This window comes from Equus asinus, chromosome 13, assembly GCF_041296235.1.
Source record: "Equus asinus isolate D_3611 breed Donkey chromosome 13, EquAss-T2T_v2, whole genome shotgun sequence".
Lineage (NCBI taxonomy): Eukaryota > Metazoa > Chordata > Mammalia > Perissodactyla > Equidae > Equus > Equus asinus.
The window spans coordinates 22,101,029-22,113,082 of NC_091802.1; the positions used below are offsets into that span (position 1 = coordinate 22,101,029).

The 12,054-nt window shown below is 57.6% G+C and overlaps 1 protein-coding gene across 2 annotated transcripts in view; it reads right to left on the reverse strand.

Moving 5' to 3' along the window:
- Window positions 1-678: 678 nt before the first annotated feature.
- MYO1D (myosin ID) overlaps window positions 679-12,054 on the reverse strand; it is a 320,801-nt gene continuing 309,425 nt past the window's right edge. For both annotated transcript variants that reach the window (XM_014862184.3, XM_044744534.2), the window contains exon 22: window positions 679-3,070. In XM_014862184.3, the coding sequence (XP_014717670.1) occupies window positions 2,914-3,070 (157 nt within the window). In that variant the 3' untranslated portion in view covers window positions 679-2,913. The remainder of the gene's footprint in view (window positions 3,071-12,054) is intronic.

Consider the following 12,054-nt stretch of genomic DNA (forward strand, 5'->3'; position numbering starts at 1 on the left):
GACACTGGGAAGGCATTTCTGCTCAGGTTGCACTGTGGGAGCCGCCAGCCTTGGGATCAGGGCCGCTCGCTCTCCTCAGGGCATCTCCCTTGGTCTGAGTCACAGAAGCTCTTTTCTGCCAATGACCAGTGACCCGGCAGCATCCTGTGGCCGCAAGGCCCTTGGGTGCTGGGAGTGCCTGATCATCTCACAAGGCCTGGCCTTGCGTTGCCTGCCTGCAGCTCCCCATCCCACCGTGAGGTCGATTGCTCGCTAGCTCATTCTCCTGCCACTCCCACTGTCCCCCCCAGCCAACATGGGGAGAGGCTGACTGGTCCCCCCTTCATGCAGACCCTCCCCCAGCTGCAGCCGTAGGAATGTGAGCCTTTGACATCAGTGTGCTTTGATTTCAGTAAACATGAAGGCACTGGGCTTCGAGTCCATCGCACAGGCCTCAACGTGGGGGGAGAAAACATTGGAATTTCACTCCACTGCCTCCGCCCACCCCCTAGCTCTCTTCTCGCTCCCTAGTTAATATTTCAGTTCAAAAACCTCAGAGAAATTATCTTCCCTTTTACCTTATTTGTGACTAATGCTTTCTTCCATCCTCTGGGATAACGGTTGATTTTACACAAGCTAAAATTTCACAATTATGGGTATAGTTTTCAATTACAGGTAAGCAGAACACCTTTAAAAATAAGATTTAATGCTTTATTGCTCTTGATGGTAAATCAAAATATGCTTTAGAAATAAAGTTAATTTAATGGAAAATAGGAATATACGCACCAAACCATAAAACTGCATTTAATTAAATCAAGAGAAACACTTCATTGCATCCGATCACTGTGTCCTCCTGCTTTCTTTCCCCTTGGCACCCCGGAAGCATTACCGTGATTACACCCTAAATTCCTGATCCTCCTTCAGTTCCACACACTGTGACTTCTTTCAGGACATCATGAAAAAGTGCTGTGGACAGCCAGCGTCCCCTGGCCCTCAGCCGGGAGGCCTGGCCCTGGGCTGAGGGGCCGCAGGCAACACGAGGAGGGAGGGCAGACTCCTGCTCCCAGCCCCTGCCAGCCTCGGAAAGGCACTCATTTGGCATGTTCCATTTTGGTGTGTTTAAAACGTACATTTGCATGTATCTAGTGTAAGGCAACAAGTTTGGGGAAATAATAAGTGGAAGGGAGAGGCGATGTTCCAGTTAAGATGGTTCAGCCAGTGTCAAGGTGATGGGCAAATCTCTGAGCACTGCTAACTGGGCTGGTGGCACCTCTGAGCTGCGCAGGCAGCTGACCAGGCTTGGAGAATGCGAATGGGTTTCCAAGGACAGGGTGCCAGTAGGATTCCTGGTTGCAGGCTGCACACAGTGCAAATGTTTGCGAGCTCTAGGAAGCAGGGGAGGGGGGTGCAGGTGGGACCAGGCTGCCGGGACCACCCGGGGGAGAGCCGGGGGACCATGTCAGACACCAGGCAAGGCACAGGAGGCTGCACTTGGGCACATGGTGTGTTTTGCGGGGTCAGGGTGGCAGGACAGGAGCCTGGGGGGAGGAGGTGGGCGGGCGGAGGGGCAGTGTCTGGGGCAGAAAGTGAGGACGAGGTCAGCTCCTCCTGAGGCGCGGGCTCACCCTGGGCCCCTCCCCACACGGGGTGCCCAGAGTCTCTCCTCCCTTTAAGGCTCCTGGGCTGGGAGGCCCGGGCTCCCGGAGTTTGTGGCGCCCTCCTGAGCGGAGGCCGGGGAGGGTGGGCTCAGGAAGGCATCTGAAGCACGTGGGCTTTCTGCTGGGCGGAGACGGGCAAGATGGTGGCTTCTCTGGGCAGGAGGTCTGGGTGCCCGGTGGCTGGGGCCCCAGCTGTGGGGGGGCTGTGCAGGGCAGGGGTGGGCATCCTGGCCTGGCCTGCAGTGCCAGGACCCCACGCTCGGTTGTCGCTCGCCCCCCTTCCCAGAGTTGCTGTGTGCTCCCACCCTCCCGCCCCAGTCCTGGTTCTCCAGATGAGCAGGAGACAGAGGTGTGAGAAGGGGAGACGTCTGGCCCCCTGAGGGCTCCCCTCGGCCATGTGACTCCATTTCCTTATTAGTGTTCCTGACACGAGTGTGGGCACAGCAGCCACGATATAGGATTAGCAACCCTGCAAACGACAAAGTCATGGGTGGCGGGGGACGTCAGATGAGCCCTGGAGTGTCCCGCCCGCTCTCTCCTGGAGGGCAGACAGGAGGCCCGGGGCAGGCTCCGGGCGGGACGGACGGCCAGCTGGGCGGGGCCACTCTGCCGGCCACTGGTGCCTGGGCTGAGGGGCTGGCCCCACAGGGGAACCTGCTTGCTTGGTGGCTTTGGCCAGCTGCTGGGACCAAGGAGCACTACAGTCACCCTGGGGGAGGGGGTGGCAGGCTGGGCTCTCAGAGACAGAAAAGCTACATCCCCAGCTCATCTCCACCACATGTGCCACAACCCCCCCGGGGGAGCCCGTCTTTGGTTGGGGGAAACTGTCCTGGGCTTCCCCCGCCCCCTCGCAGGGTCAGCGGCTGGTCACCGGGTCAAGGCACTTGACTTGCCCTGGCCAGTGGAGGGAGGCCCTCACTGACTGAGGCACCATCCAGTTGCCTCTGAGGTGAGATGTGGTCTGGATGTCAGCCCAGGGTCTGGGGCAGGGCACTGGGGTCTTTGGTTTGTTGAATGGGGACCATGGAAAGTCGGGACAGAGGAAGATGTAGATCAAAGGCAGAAAGCGAGGAAGGAAACTTCAGGGGAGGGGCCTTAGAGAAGGCAGGAGAGGCTCCTCCCAAGCTCGGGCCTTGCGCGCTGGTTTCTAGCGGGCAGTAGCAGGGCTTCGGCAAGGAGACGGGCACCTGGGATGCTGGGTGGCGGGCGGCCGCCCCAGGCCCACGGCGCTCCAGGCCCCGCAGCCCCCGCTCCCTGGCGAGGCCTCTGGGCGCGCTCAGTTCCCGGGGACGCTGAGGGTGAAGCCCGAGCGGCTCTTGGTGAAGTCGGGCTCTGGCTGGTTGAGCCGCGTCTCCACGGAGACGGTGCACTTCTTCCCGTGCAGGCTGCACTGCACGGGGTTGGTGACGTTGACTTGAAGGTGGCGCTTCTCACTGGAAGAACCGAAAAGAAAAAGACCAGATAGGCAGTTAGCAGGCAGCCAGAGTAGGGTGCGTTTCCCTGGCAACCCCCAGGGCCCACCGTTTGCCAAGCTCCTGCCTCACAGGTGCCCAGGGAACATGGGCACTGGAGGCTCAGAGGGGACCTGAGGAGCCCCAAGAGAGGGCGAGGACAGGAAGGACTGGCACTGGGCTGCAGCCTCGAGCCAAAGCCATCGGAACAGAGGGGCTGAAGTTCTGGCCCTGGGCCCGCTGCTGGCTCCAGAGAACCCGGCGTGTTGAGCTGGGCCAGAGGAGGGAAATGCCACAAGTGTCTGGCCTGAGGCCGGGGACAGAGTCACTTGGGCCTTAGATATCCGCTGGGAGCCCTGTGCAGTCAGAGCGCATGGCCCATCCGGAGTCACGTGTCTCCCGCTGGCCCATGGGGCTCGGCCAGGGCTCCACGTTCCAGGTGGGTGTCGGCCCCAAGGAGCCTGACGTGGCGGGGGTGGAGAGGCTGTGCACTTGCTGAGTAGGAGCAGATCCTGTCCTCCAGGTCCTCATGCAGCACCGAATACACTTCAGATGCTTCTTATTTTAAGAGCTGAGAAACCTGTCGAAGGGCGGGCACCTCACGGCTGCTCACACAGGCTGGCAGGGTCCCACGCTGCCCCTGGGCCTGGGTCTCGTCAGCTCTCTCCCCACGCTGGGACGGGAGAGGGGAGAGGAGAAGGGCCTGCCAGCCTGGGGCCTCCAGTCAGCATGGGCTGGCTCTGCTCTGTGGCCCTGGGGACACCTTCTCTCTCAGGGCGGCGTCTGGGGTGTTGCTGGGCCCCCTGGACTGATGTGGCTTTTGGTGTTGAGCAGCGAGTGCCATGTGTCCACAGCACAGGGGGAGGCCAGACTGAGGCCGGCACCCCTGTGCTTCTGCCTGGCCAGCCAGGCTCCGTGGGCCAGGGGAGTGTGAGGGCTTCCCAGGCACCGGCTTGCCCAAGAGACACCATCGCTCAGACACCTTTCTCTCCAGTATGGCACTGAGGCAGCCCACCCTGGCCGCCAGACAGCACCCAGAAGCAGGTGCTGCAGGAGGGGCCAACAGCAGCCACCCTCACAGCCTCAGCGTGAGCACATCGGTCAGGGCCTCAGTATGAACACATCAGTCACGACCTCAGAGTGAACACATCAGTCAGGGCCTCAGTGTGAACACACCAGTCAGGGCCTAAGGGTACCGTGAACACATCACTCAGGGCCTCAGTGTGAACACATCAGTCATGACCTCAGTGTGAACACATCAGTCATGATCTCAGTGTGAACACATCAGTGACAGCCTCAGTGTGAACACATCAGTCATGGCCTCAGTGTGAACACATCAGTCATGGCCTCAGTGTGCTCAGGACACAGCTTTGCTCCAGCACCCGGTCCAGGCGCATGTCCCCAGGCCGCCCAGTGCGCCTGCCCTTCAGTGGGCCCCACGGTTTGGGAAGGAATTTGCGGTTTCTTAGGGGCTCTTCTCATGGCCATTTCCTACCTGCTTCTCATTAAACATGTCGTGGAGGCAGCAAATGGACACAGGAAGAGACCCACGGTCACCACTGTGGGCATTAGGTAGCTAATACTTAACGTCTTGTCAGCTGCAGCTAAAGCCTTGGCTTAGACAGCTATTTTTAACCAGACTTGGACACAAAAATAGCAGAGCCTGTCAGAGGCAGTGACTCAGGCACTTCTCCACGCCGGTGGGAGCCCGGCTGCTGTGCGGGGCAGATGCGCGGCCCTGTGATCCTCGTCCTGGCCCTCGCGCCGCCCTGGGCCACAGAGCCCAGCGCTGCAGCCCAGCCTGCGCTGGAGCCATCTCCAGGACCCGGTGGCCTGCTGGCCGGAGCCTGCGCCTTCCCCTGCAGGTTCCTGAGCCGGGGCGGCCTCCCTGCCTCCCTCGGTCAACCTGGCACTGCCTCTGGCCCCTCAGGGCTGGACTTGCGTCCTCTGGAAGCCTCCCCGGTGGTGTCCCCCTTCAGACCCGGGCAGAGGCCTCACCTTGCCTCGCCTCCTGGTGGCATGTGTCTTTCCCTTGGTGCACTACTGGGGACAGGCTCTGCCTCCCACTTCCTGCTCCCCAGGGAGCCTGGCACAGAAGTGTGTGCATGGCGGGGTCCAGAGTCACCTGGGGACTCAAAGTCTTAGGGAAAGGGCTTGAAAAGAGCCACATTCCTTCAGTTGGGAAAGACCAAGAGAGGGAATGGGCACCGCCAGCCCCACCCCCACGTTCTCATGTTCACACAGTCGGGACATGCTACTCTCAGCAGGGTCCTTCTGACTTGAGACCCCCCCCTCCCAGGTCCGAGTTTGGTGTCGGCAGAGAGCTGCTCCCCGTTCCTCCCTCCTCTGGGCTCTTGGTATCTCCAGTATCTGCCCTGTGGTCTTGGTGCGCGGTTAGGGTGGACAGCGAGCACCTGTTACAGAGCGGGTAACAGGGTAACAAGGGCAGGGCTTCTCCTTGCAAATGGGCCCTCCGGTGGGGGCGGGGATGCAGGCTGGAGGCCCGTGCTCCAGATCCCTCTCCCCAGGCTGGGCTAGGTGGAAAGCGTCTCTGCTCTTCTCCCTGTGTCTTAGGCAGTGAGCGCTGTGCAGTCAGTACCGGCTGGGGAGGAAGTCGCAGGAGCAAGAGGGGCCGACGAGGGACAGTCCCCTTCTGCAGGGAGCTTCCAGCAGAGCAGAAAGCAGAACCATGCTCTGGGAGACCCAAGCAGAGAACACACAAGGAACTACCACTCACACTGAGGCTGGCCCGTGCCCCACCTGAGGCTACCGCTCTGCTGAAAGGGAGGTTCTCTTGAGTGACTGGCGAGAAGGAAAGCAGAGGACGTGGATGCGGTGGATGCAGATGCGCTCCGGCCCCCTTCCCTCTCCCCGTCCCACCTCTCCTGTGCCAGCCCTGCGGCTGCTCAGCCCCCTCCCCGGTGGCCCTGCATGCTGTCGTAGGATAGCTGGTTGGTCGTCCTCTCCTCCCCCGGGCAATGCTGGCACTCCACAGCACAGGCCCAGGACGTGGGGCAGACGGGCCCGGTTGCAGGAGAGCAGGGGAGCGGGTGCAGGGAAGCCGTGTGCAGAGCATGTGTCGACTGGCCTTGCTTCCAGCCCCTCTTGGCCGCCTGTCTGCAGCCTGCCCCTCCCTGACCGCAGACCCTGGTCTGTGGCAAATATCTCCTTCCCACTTCCCAACAGCATCCTCAACTGAAGGAGAGTCCGAGATGCGTTAGGAAAGAGGCAGAGTTCGGCGGTGATGCCCACACTGCCCCCTGGATTTCGGCTTGGCATTTTCTAAGCCCACGTGACATCTCTCCTGGTTCCTCTGAGGCCTGAGTCTAAGAGCAGGGACCTGAGGGCTGGAGGGTCTGGACTCCTGGACAAGCTCCACGACCTTGTCCAAGTCACTCAAACCTCCGTGAGTGTCCGTGTGACCATCAAATGTGAGTAATACACAGGTTCTCAGCCACTTTATGAGAGAAGGCAAATGGGTGAATGGTTTCATCCAGCCGTCTGCTCTCCAAGCACCCACCAAGTGCTTGCTGCATGTCAGGTACTGAAAACGAGTTTGTAGCCCAGGTTGGGTCCTCCCCTGAGCCCTGGCAAGCTGCCTGCCCTCAGGGTGCTTTCAGTCCGGTCAGTGACGCACTGGGCCACTTTTTTGAAAGATTTTATTTTTCCCTTTTCTCCCCAAAGGCCCCTAGTACATAGTTGTGTATTTTAGTTGTGGGTCCTTCTAGTTGTGGCATGTGGGACGCCGCCTCCGCATGGCCTGATGAGCGGTGCCATGTCTGCGCCCAGGATCCGAACCGGCGAACCCCCGGGCCGCCAAAGCGGAGCGTGCGAACTTAACCACTCGGCCACGGGGCGGCCCCATGGGCCACTTTGAAAGATGCAAAGCACTGTACGCGGGGGGCATACGCTGTTATTTTGCGTTACAGAAGGACTATCACTCCTGTCTCAGTTAAGCGCTAAGAACCTCCAAAAGAGGGTTCAGGAGAGCTGCGCTTACCGCATCCGTCTATGTTCTTCACACACGTCAGCACAGTTCCTAATTCCCCACGAATGCTTCTGTTGGAATATCCCTTCCTGACTGTCCTACATGCTAGGGGTGGATTTTAACCCTGTGATTAAATCCTGTAAGTTTAATGGAGCAGCCACGCCCCATGCACTGGTCTCCACTTTCTTTCTTTCTTTTTTTTTTTTGAGGAAGATTAGCCCTGAGCTAACTACTGCCAATCCTCCTCTTTTTGCTGAGGAAGCCTGGCCCTGAGCTCACATCCATGCCCATCTTCCTCTACTTTCTATGTGGGACGCCTGCCACAGCATGGCTTGCCACGTGGTGCCATGTCCGCACCTGGGATCTGAACCAGTGAACCCTGGGCCGCCGAAGCAGAACGTGAGCACTTAACTGCTGCGCCACCGGGCCGGCCCCTGGTCTCCACTTTCTGAATGCAAGTTCCTGAAGGGTGGAGGGGGAACTCATGGGGCTTCATACACACCCTGCACAGAGAGGGTGCTGCTGGGCGATACCCGTGCGTCTAGCCAGGCTGCCGTCTGGGCTTGCTGGGTCCATTCGCTCTGCAGACTGCTCTCTCCCAGCAATGCAGCTTCGTCAACTTCTAGTACTCGCTGCAGCCTCATAAAGAGGAAGATGCTGGGCACGATGGGTGGTGATCTGCCTAGGACAGAAGCGGGCCCAGTCCATGAAGCTCATTGAAAAGGGAAAGCAAGCAGGCGGCCTGCGGAATGGGAGGTCCGCAGGAGGGGGCCGCTCCTTAGCAAAGGAATAGGCTTATGGGCACCTTAGGTGACAAGAAATGCCTGTGCTCCTGCTCCTTGTCTTGGCACAGCCCGGAGTGGGCCTGCCCTGCCTCCCGGCCCGTCTTCAGGGGGCGGCTGTGGGGTTTGGGCAGAAGAGCAGGTCGAGTGGCTACGACGTGTTGAGTTCCTAACAGAACAGTGAGAAGAACGGGCCTCCTGGTCTGAGGAGCTTGTTGGACAACACCGGTGGGTGCTGTCCACATGCGGCCATCGACAGACAACAAAGGAAGGCGACGCTGAGTGAGTTTGTTGGTTCCTCAATAAGTGACACGTAGAATTACCACCTGGCCCAGCAATTCCCCTCCTGGATCTATATCCGACAAACTGAGAACAGGTGTCCAAGCCAAAGCTTGTACAGGAATGTTCACAGCAGCAGCACTTCCGATAGGCAAAAGGTGGAAACAACCCAAACGTCTATCAACCGCAGAGCGGACAAACAAAAGGTGGTACGTCCATTCAACGAAACAGCATCCAGCCATAGGAATGAAGTACTGACACCTGCACAACACAATGAACCGTGAAAACACCATGCTAGGTGAAAGAAGCCAGGGCCCGGCTCCGTGGCCGAGTGGTTAAGTTCACGCGCTCCGCTTCGGCAGCCCAGGATTTCACTGGTTCGGATCCTGGGCATAGATATGGCACTGCTCATCAGGCCATGCTGAGGTGGTATCCCACATGCCACAACTAGAAGGACCCACAACTAAAAATATACAACTATGTACCGGGGGGCTTTGGGGAGAAAAAGGAAAAATAAAATCTTAAAAAGAAAGAAAGAAGCCAGACACAAAAGCCACATATTGTATAATTCCACTGACATGAACTGTCCAGAACAGGCAAATCCATAGAGAACGAAAACAGACTGGAAGAGTAGGGGTGTGGAGGGACCGCTTAAAGGGTACAGGGTTTCCTTTTGGGCCATGAAAATATTCTAGAACTAGATAGTGGTGATGGTTGCAAGACACTGGGAACGTACTAAATAGGACAAATGGTAGATTTTATGTTATGTGTATTTTACCACAGTAACTTTTTAAAAAGTGGACCGAGCTAAAGGAAAAATACGCACTTGCCCTCAAACCGTGTTTTCCGTCCCCATTTCAAGTTCAACCAGAACGGTTTTAAGACCAGCGAGGGGTTTCTTGGGCCTCTTCTGGAGACAGAGCAGCAGCAGAGTGGAGCGTGGGCAGGCAGTGGACGCTCCGGGGAGGGGTGTCAAGTGACAGCTCTTGCTTGAGCTCCACCACACCGGAAATCCTGATGGAGCCAGAGCGCTTTCCTTATTTTTTAAAGAAAAGAAAGCCGATTTTATAGATGGAGGCAGGGGGGCGCACTCTCTGATGGCAAGCCAAGCCAAGTGACAGCTGCCGATGGAGGCTGGCCGTGGGGGGAGGGGCTTTCCCTCCCCATCTTCTGTTACAGGATCGAATGGCTCAGCAAACTGTGGAATTCGGGGACTTTCATCTGGTTTCATCTGTTCAAAGCCATCACGGCAGGCAAATGGCCTTTATCAAATTACTTCCTTCCATTTTTCATATAGACGCCCATCCTCTGCTCACTAGAAAGATCTGTGGGTAAATGCAAGGCTCGGTCCATGCGAGTTCCTGCGCTGGCCGGGCACCGGCGGGTCCTGCACAGAGTGGGGCAGCACAAGTCTCTCTAGGAGCTGAATCAGCCCAGAAAACGGCCCCTGCTGTCCAGACCCCTGGTCAGCAGGATTAGGAGCCGCTTGCCTGCTGACCTACCTCCATAGACCAGGACTCACGGAGACGAGGGAGCCCCTGTCTTCTCCATGGCATTCCCGTGGCCTTCCCCATGGGCAGTGCTGACCCGGGGTCTAGTGAATGCACTTTAACGGGAAATGCAGTGGACAGGAGGGGCCCTGCTGTAGCTTGGGGAACGTGTTCTCCGGAGGCGTGCCAAGGAGTTCCTGAGAACGTGAGGCTCATGCAATTTTTTCTGGTGTTTGGTCACAGGAAGTGGGGAGAGGAAGCTCGCCTTGCGCCAAGGGTACTCAGGTAGTAAACAGAAGCTTCTCAAAGTGATGAGAAATGAAGTGTTTTAGGAAAAACCCTAGAGCCATGAAGACAGGCCGCTCTCCATCTGGATGCTGCTGGGACATGTGCCTCTGCTCTCGCTGAGGACAATGGCTGCGGATGGCGCGTCTGGGTCTCACGTCTGCAGCTGTTCACTGCACGTTTCACTTCCTTTGAGAAGCAAGTCCCTCTGCTCATGTCAAACCACAAGGGCAGCTCTTTCAAAATCCTGCTTTAGGAAATGCTACTTCTGTTTTTGTCAGGGTCGAATGGATACTTTTACCACGGCCACTGCTAAAGCGAGGCTGAGAGTCCAGCGCCCATGCGATCCTCAGAGTCGGGGTGTCGCACTGCCTGGTCTGTGGAGTCCTTTTTGGGTTTGCAGTTGGTGAGGGGTGGGGGTGACACCATTTTTATTTAGAAAATAAAACTTCTCTCGTCCCTAAATGGCTCTCGGCAGGCAGCTCGTCCTGAGGCCTCAGCGCAGACCGGTGTCTGCCTCCACCACATCACTGAACTGATCTGGCTCCCGGGTCCAGCGGGCAGAATCCCCACTTACCCCTACCTGTGGCCCTGACACTGCTCCCGGCCCCTCCCGGCCAGGCGCCCATCCCCCCAGCTCTCTCCTCACTGACCAGCATCACTCATTTCTCCCCTGTCTGCTCTCCTTCTCTTGGCAGCTATTTACCAAGCACCTATGACAGACTGGGTCCCATTCTTTTTTTTTTGAGGAAGATTAGCCCTGAGCTAACATCTGCCACCAATCCTCCTCATTTTCCTGAGGAAGACTGGCCCTGAGCTAACATCCATCTTCCTCTACTTCACATGTGGGACGCCTGCCACAGCACGGCTTGACAAGTGGTGCGCAGGTTTGCACCCAGGATCTGGAACTGGTGAACCCGGGGCCACCAAAGTGGAACGTGTGAACTTAACCGCTGCGCCACTGGGCTGACCCCTCGGGCCCTCCCATTATTGACGGGGAGACAGGCAAGTGTTCTCACCCCTCAACACACACAGAGGAGGGCCAGCTAAGCCTGGGTGGCTGGGGTGGGCTTCCAGAGGGGGTGATGTCCAGACTGACACCTCCAGAAGAATTAGGAATCCTGCAGAAGTATGTTGTTTTTCTCCTTAAATACTGTTTTGTCTTTTTCATTTGATACGTTATCCCTCAGTAGTGTCACCACGCCTGTGGTTTCAATGACACACAACTACCTAGTCGGCATCTCCTGTTCTAGAATGATGTCCAAGCACATATTTTCAGCCACCCACTGGACAAATCCTGTGACTATTCCACAGATAGCTGAGTCTCTATGTGTCTAACACCGAGCTCACGCCCCAGGCATAAACTGCTTCCTCCTCTTGTCATCATCTGCCCAGTCACGGAGGCCAGGAAGCCCGGTCAGCCCGGACCCCTCCTCTCCCTCCACTGCCCGCAGCAGGCCACCAAGTCCCATTCATTTCACCACCTCAGTCTCTCTGCACTGTCACCGCCACAGCCTAGAACCTCAGCCCTTTTCCCCTGGTTACCGATGTGACCTCCTAACCCACTCCTCTGCCTTCAGTTTGCCCAACACCCGGCTTCAAATGCATCCTCGACACTGTCATCAGAGAGATCTTTTAAAGGCACAGAAAGATCCTGTCACTCCTCTGCTAAAATCCCGTCAGTCATTCCCCAGAGCTTTTGAGAACGGCCCGCCCCCCACCCTGACCCCCTCCCCCGGGCTGAGACTGGTGTTCATCTGTGTCCCTGTCCTCCAGCAGCTCTGAGCACGCCACCATGCTGTGCTGGTTCCAACAGCATGATCAGAGCTGACACGCTGCCCTGGCCGCTTACAACTGTCCACAAATGTGAATAAAATTCGACAGAAGGAATATTTAAGATAAAATTGGAGGCTGAAGGAAAGACGGGATAATCTCCAGGTATCAGGAGGAAGGAGGGGAAGTGAGGCCAACTGATGCTAAGCCCAGGGATGTGCTGTCCTGAGCGGGAGTCACACCTGGGCCACACTCGAGGGAACTAGGACTGAGGTCCTACATGAGGCTGGGCCCTCGCGGGCTGCCCTGTCTAGGGAAAGGTCACCAGAAGACATCACCTTCCAGCCTGGCAAAGTGGCAAGGAACCAC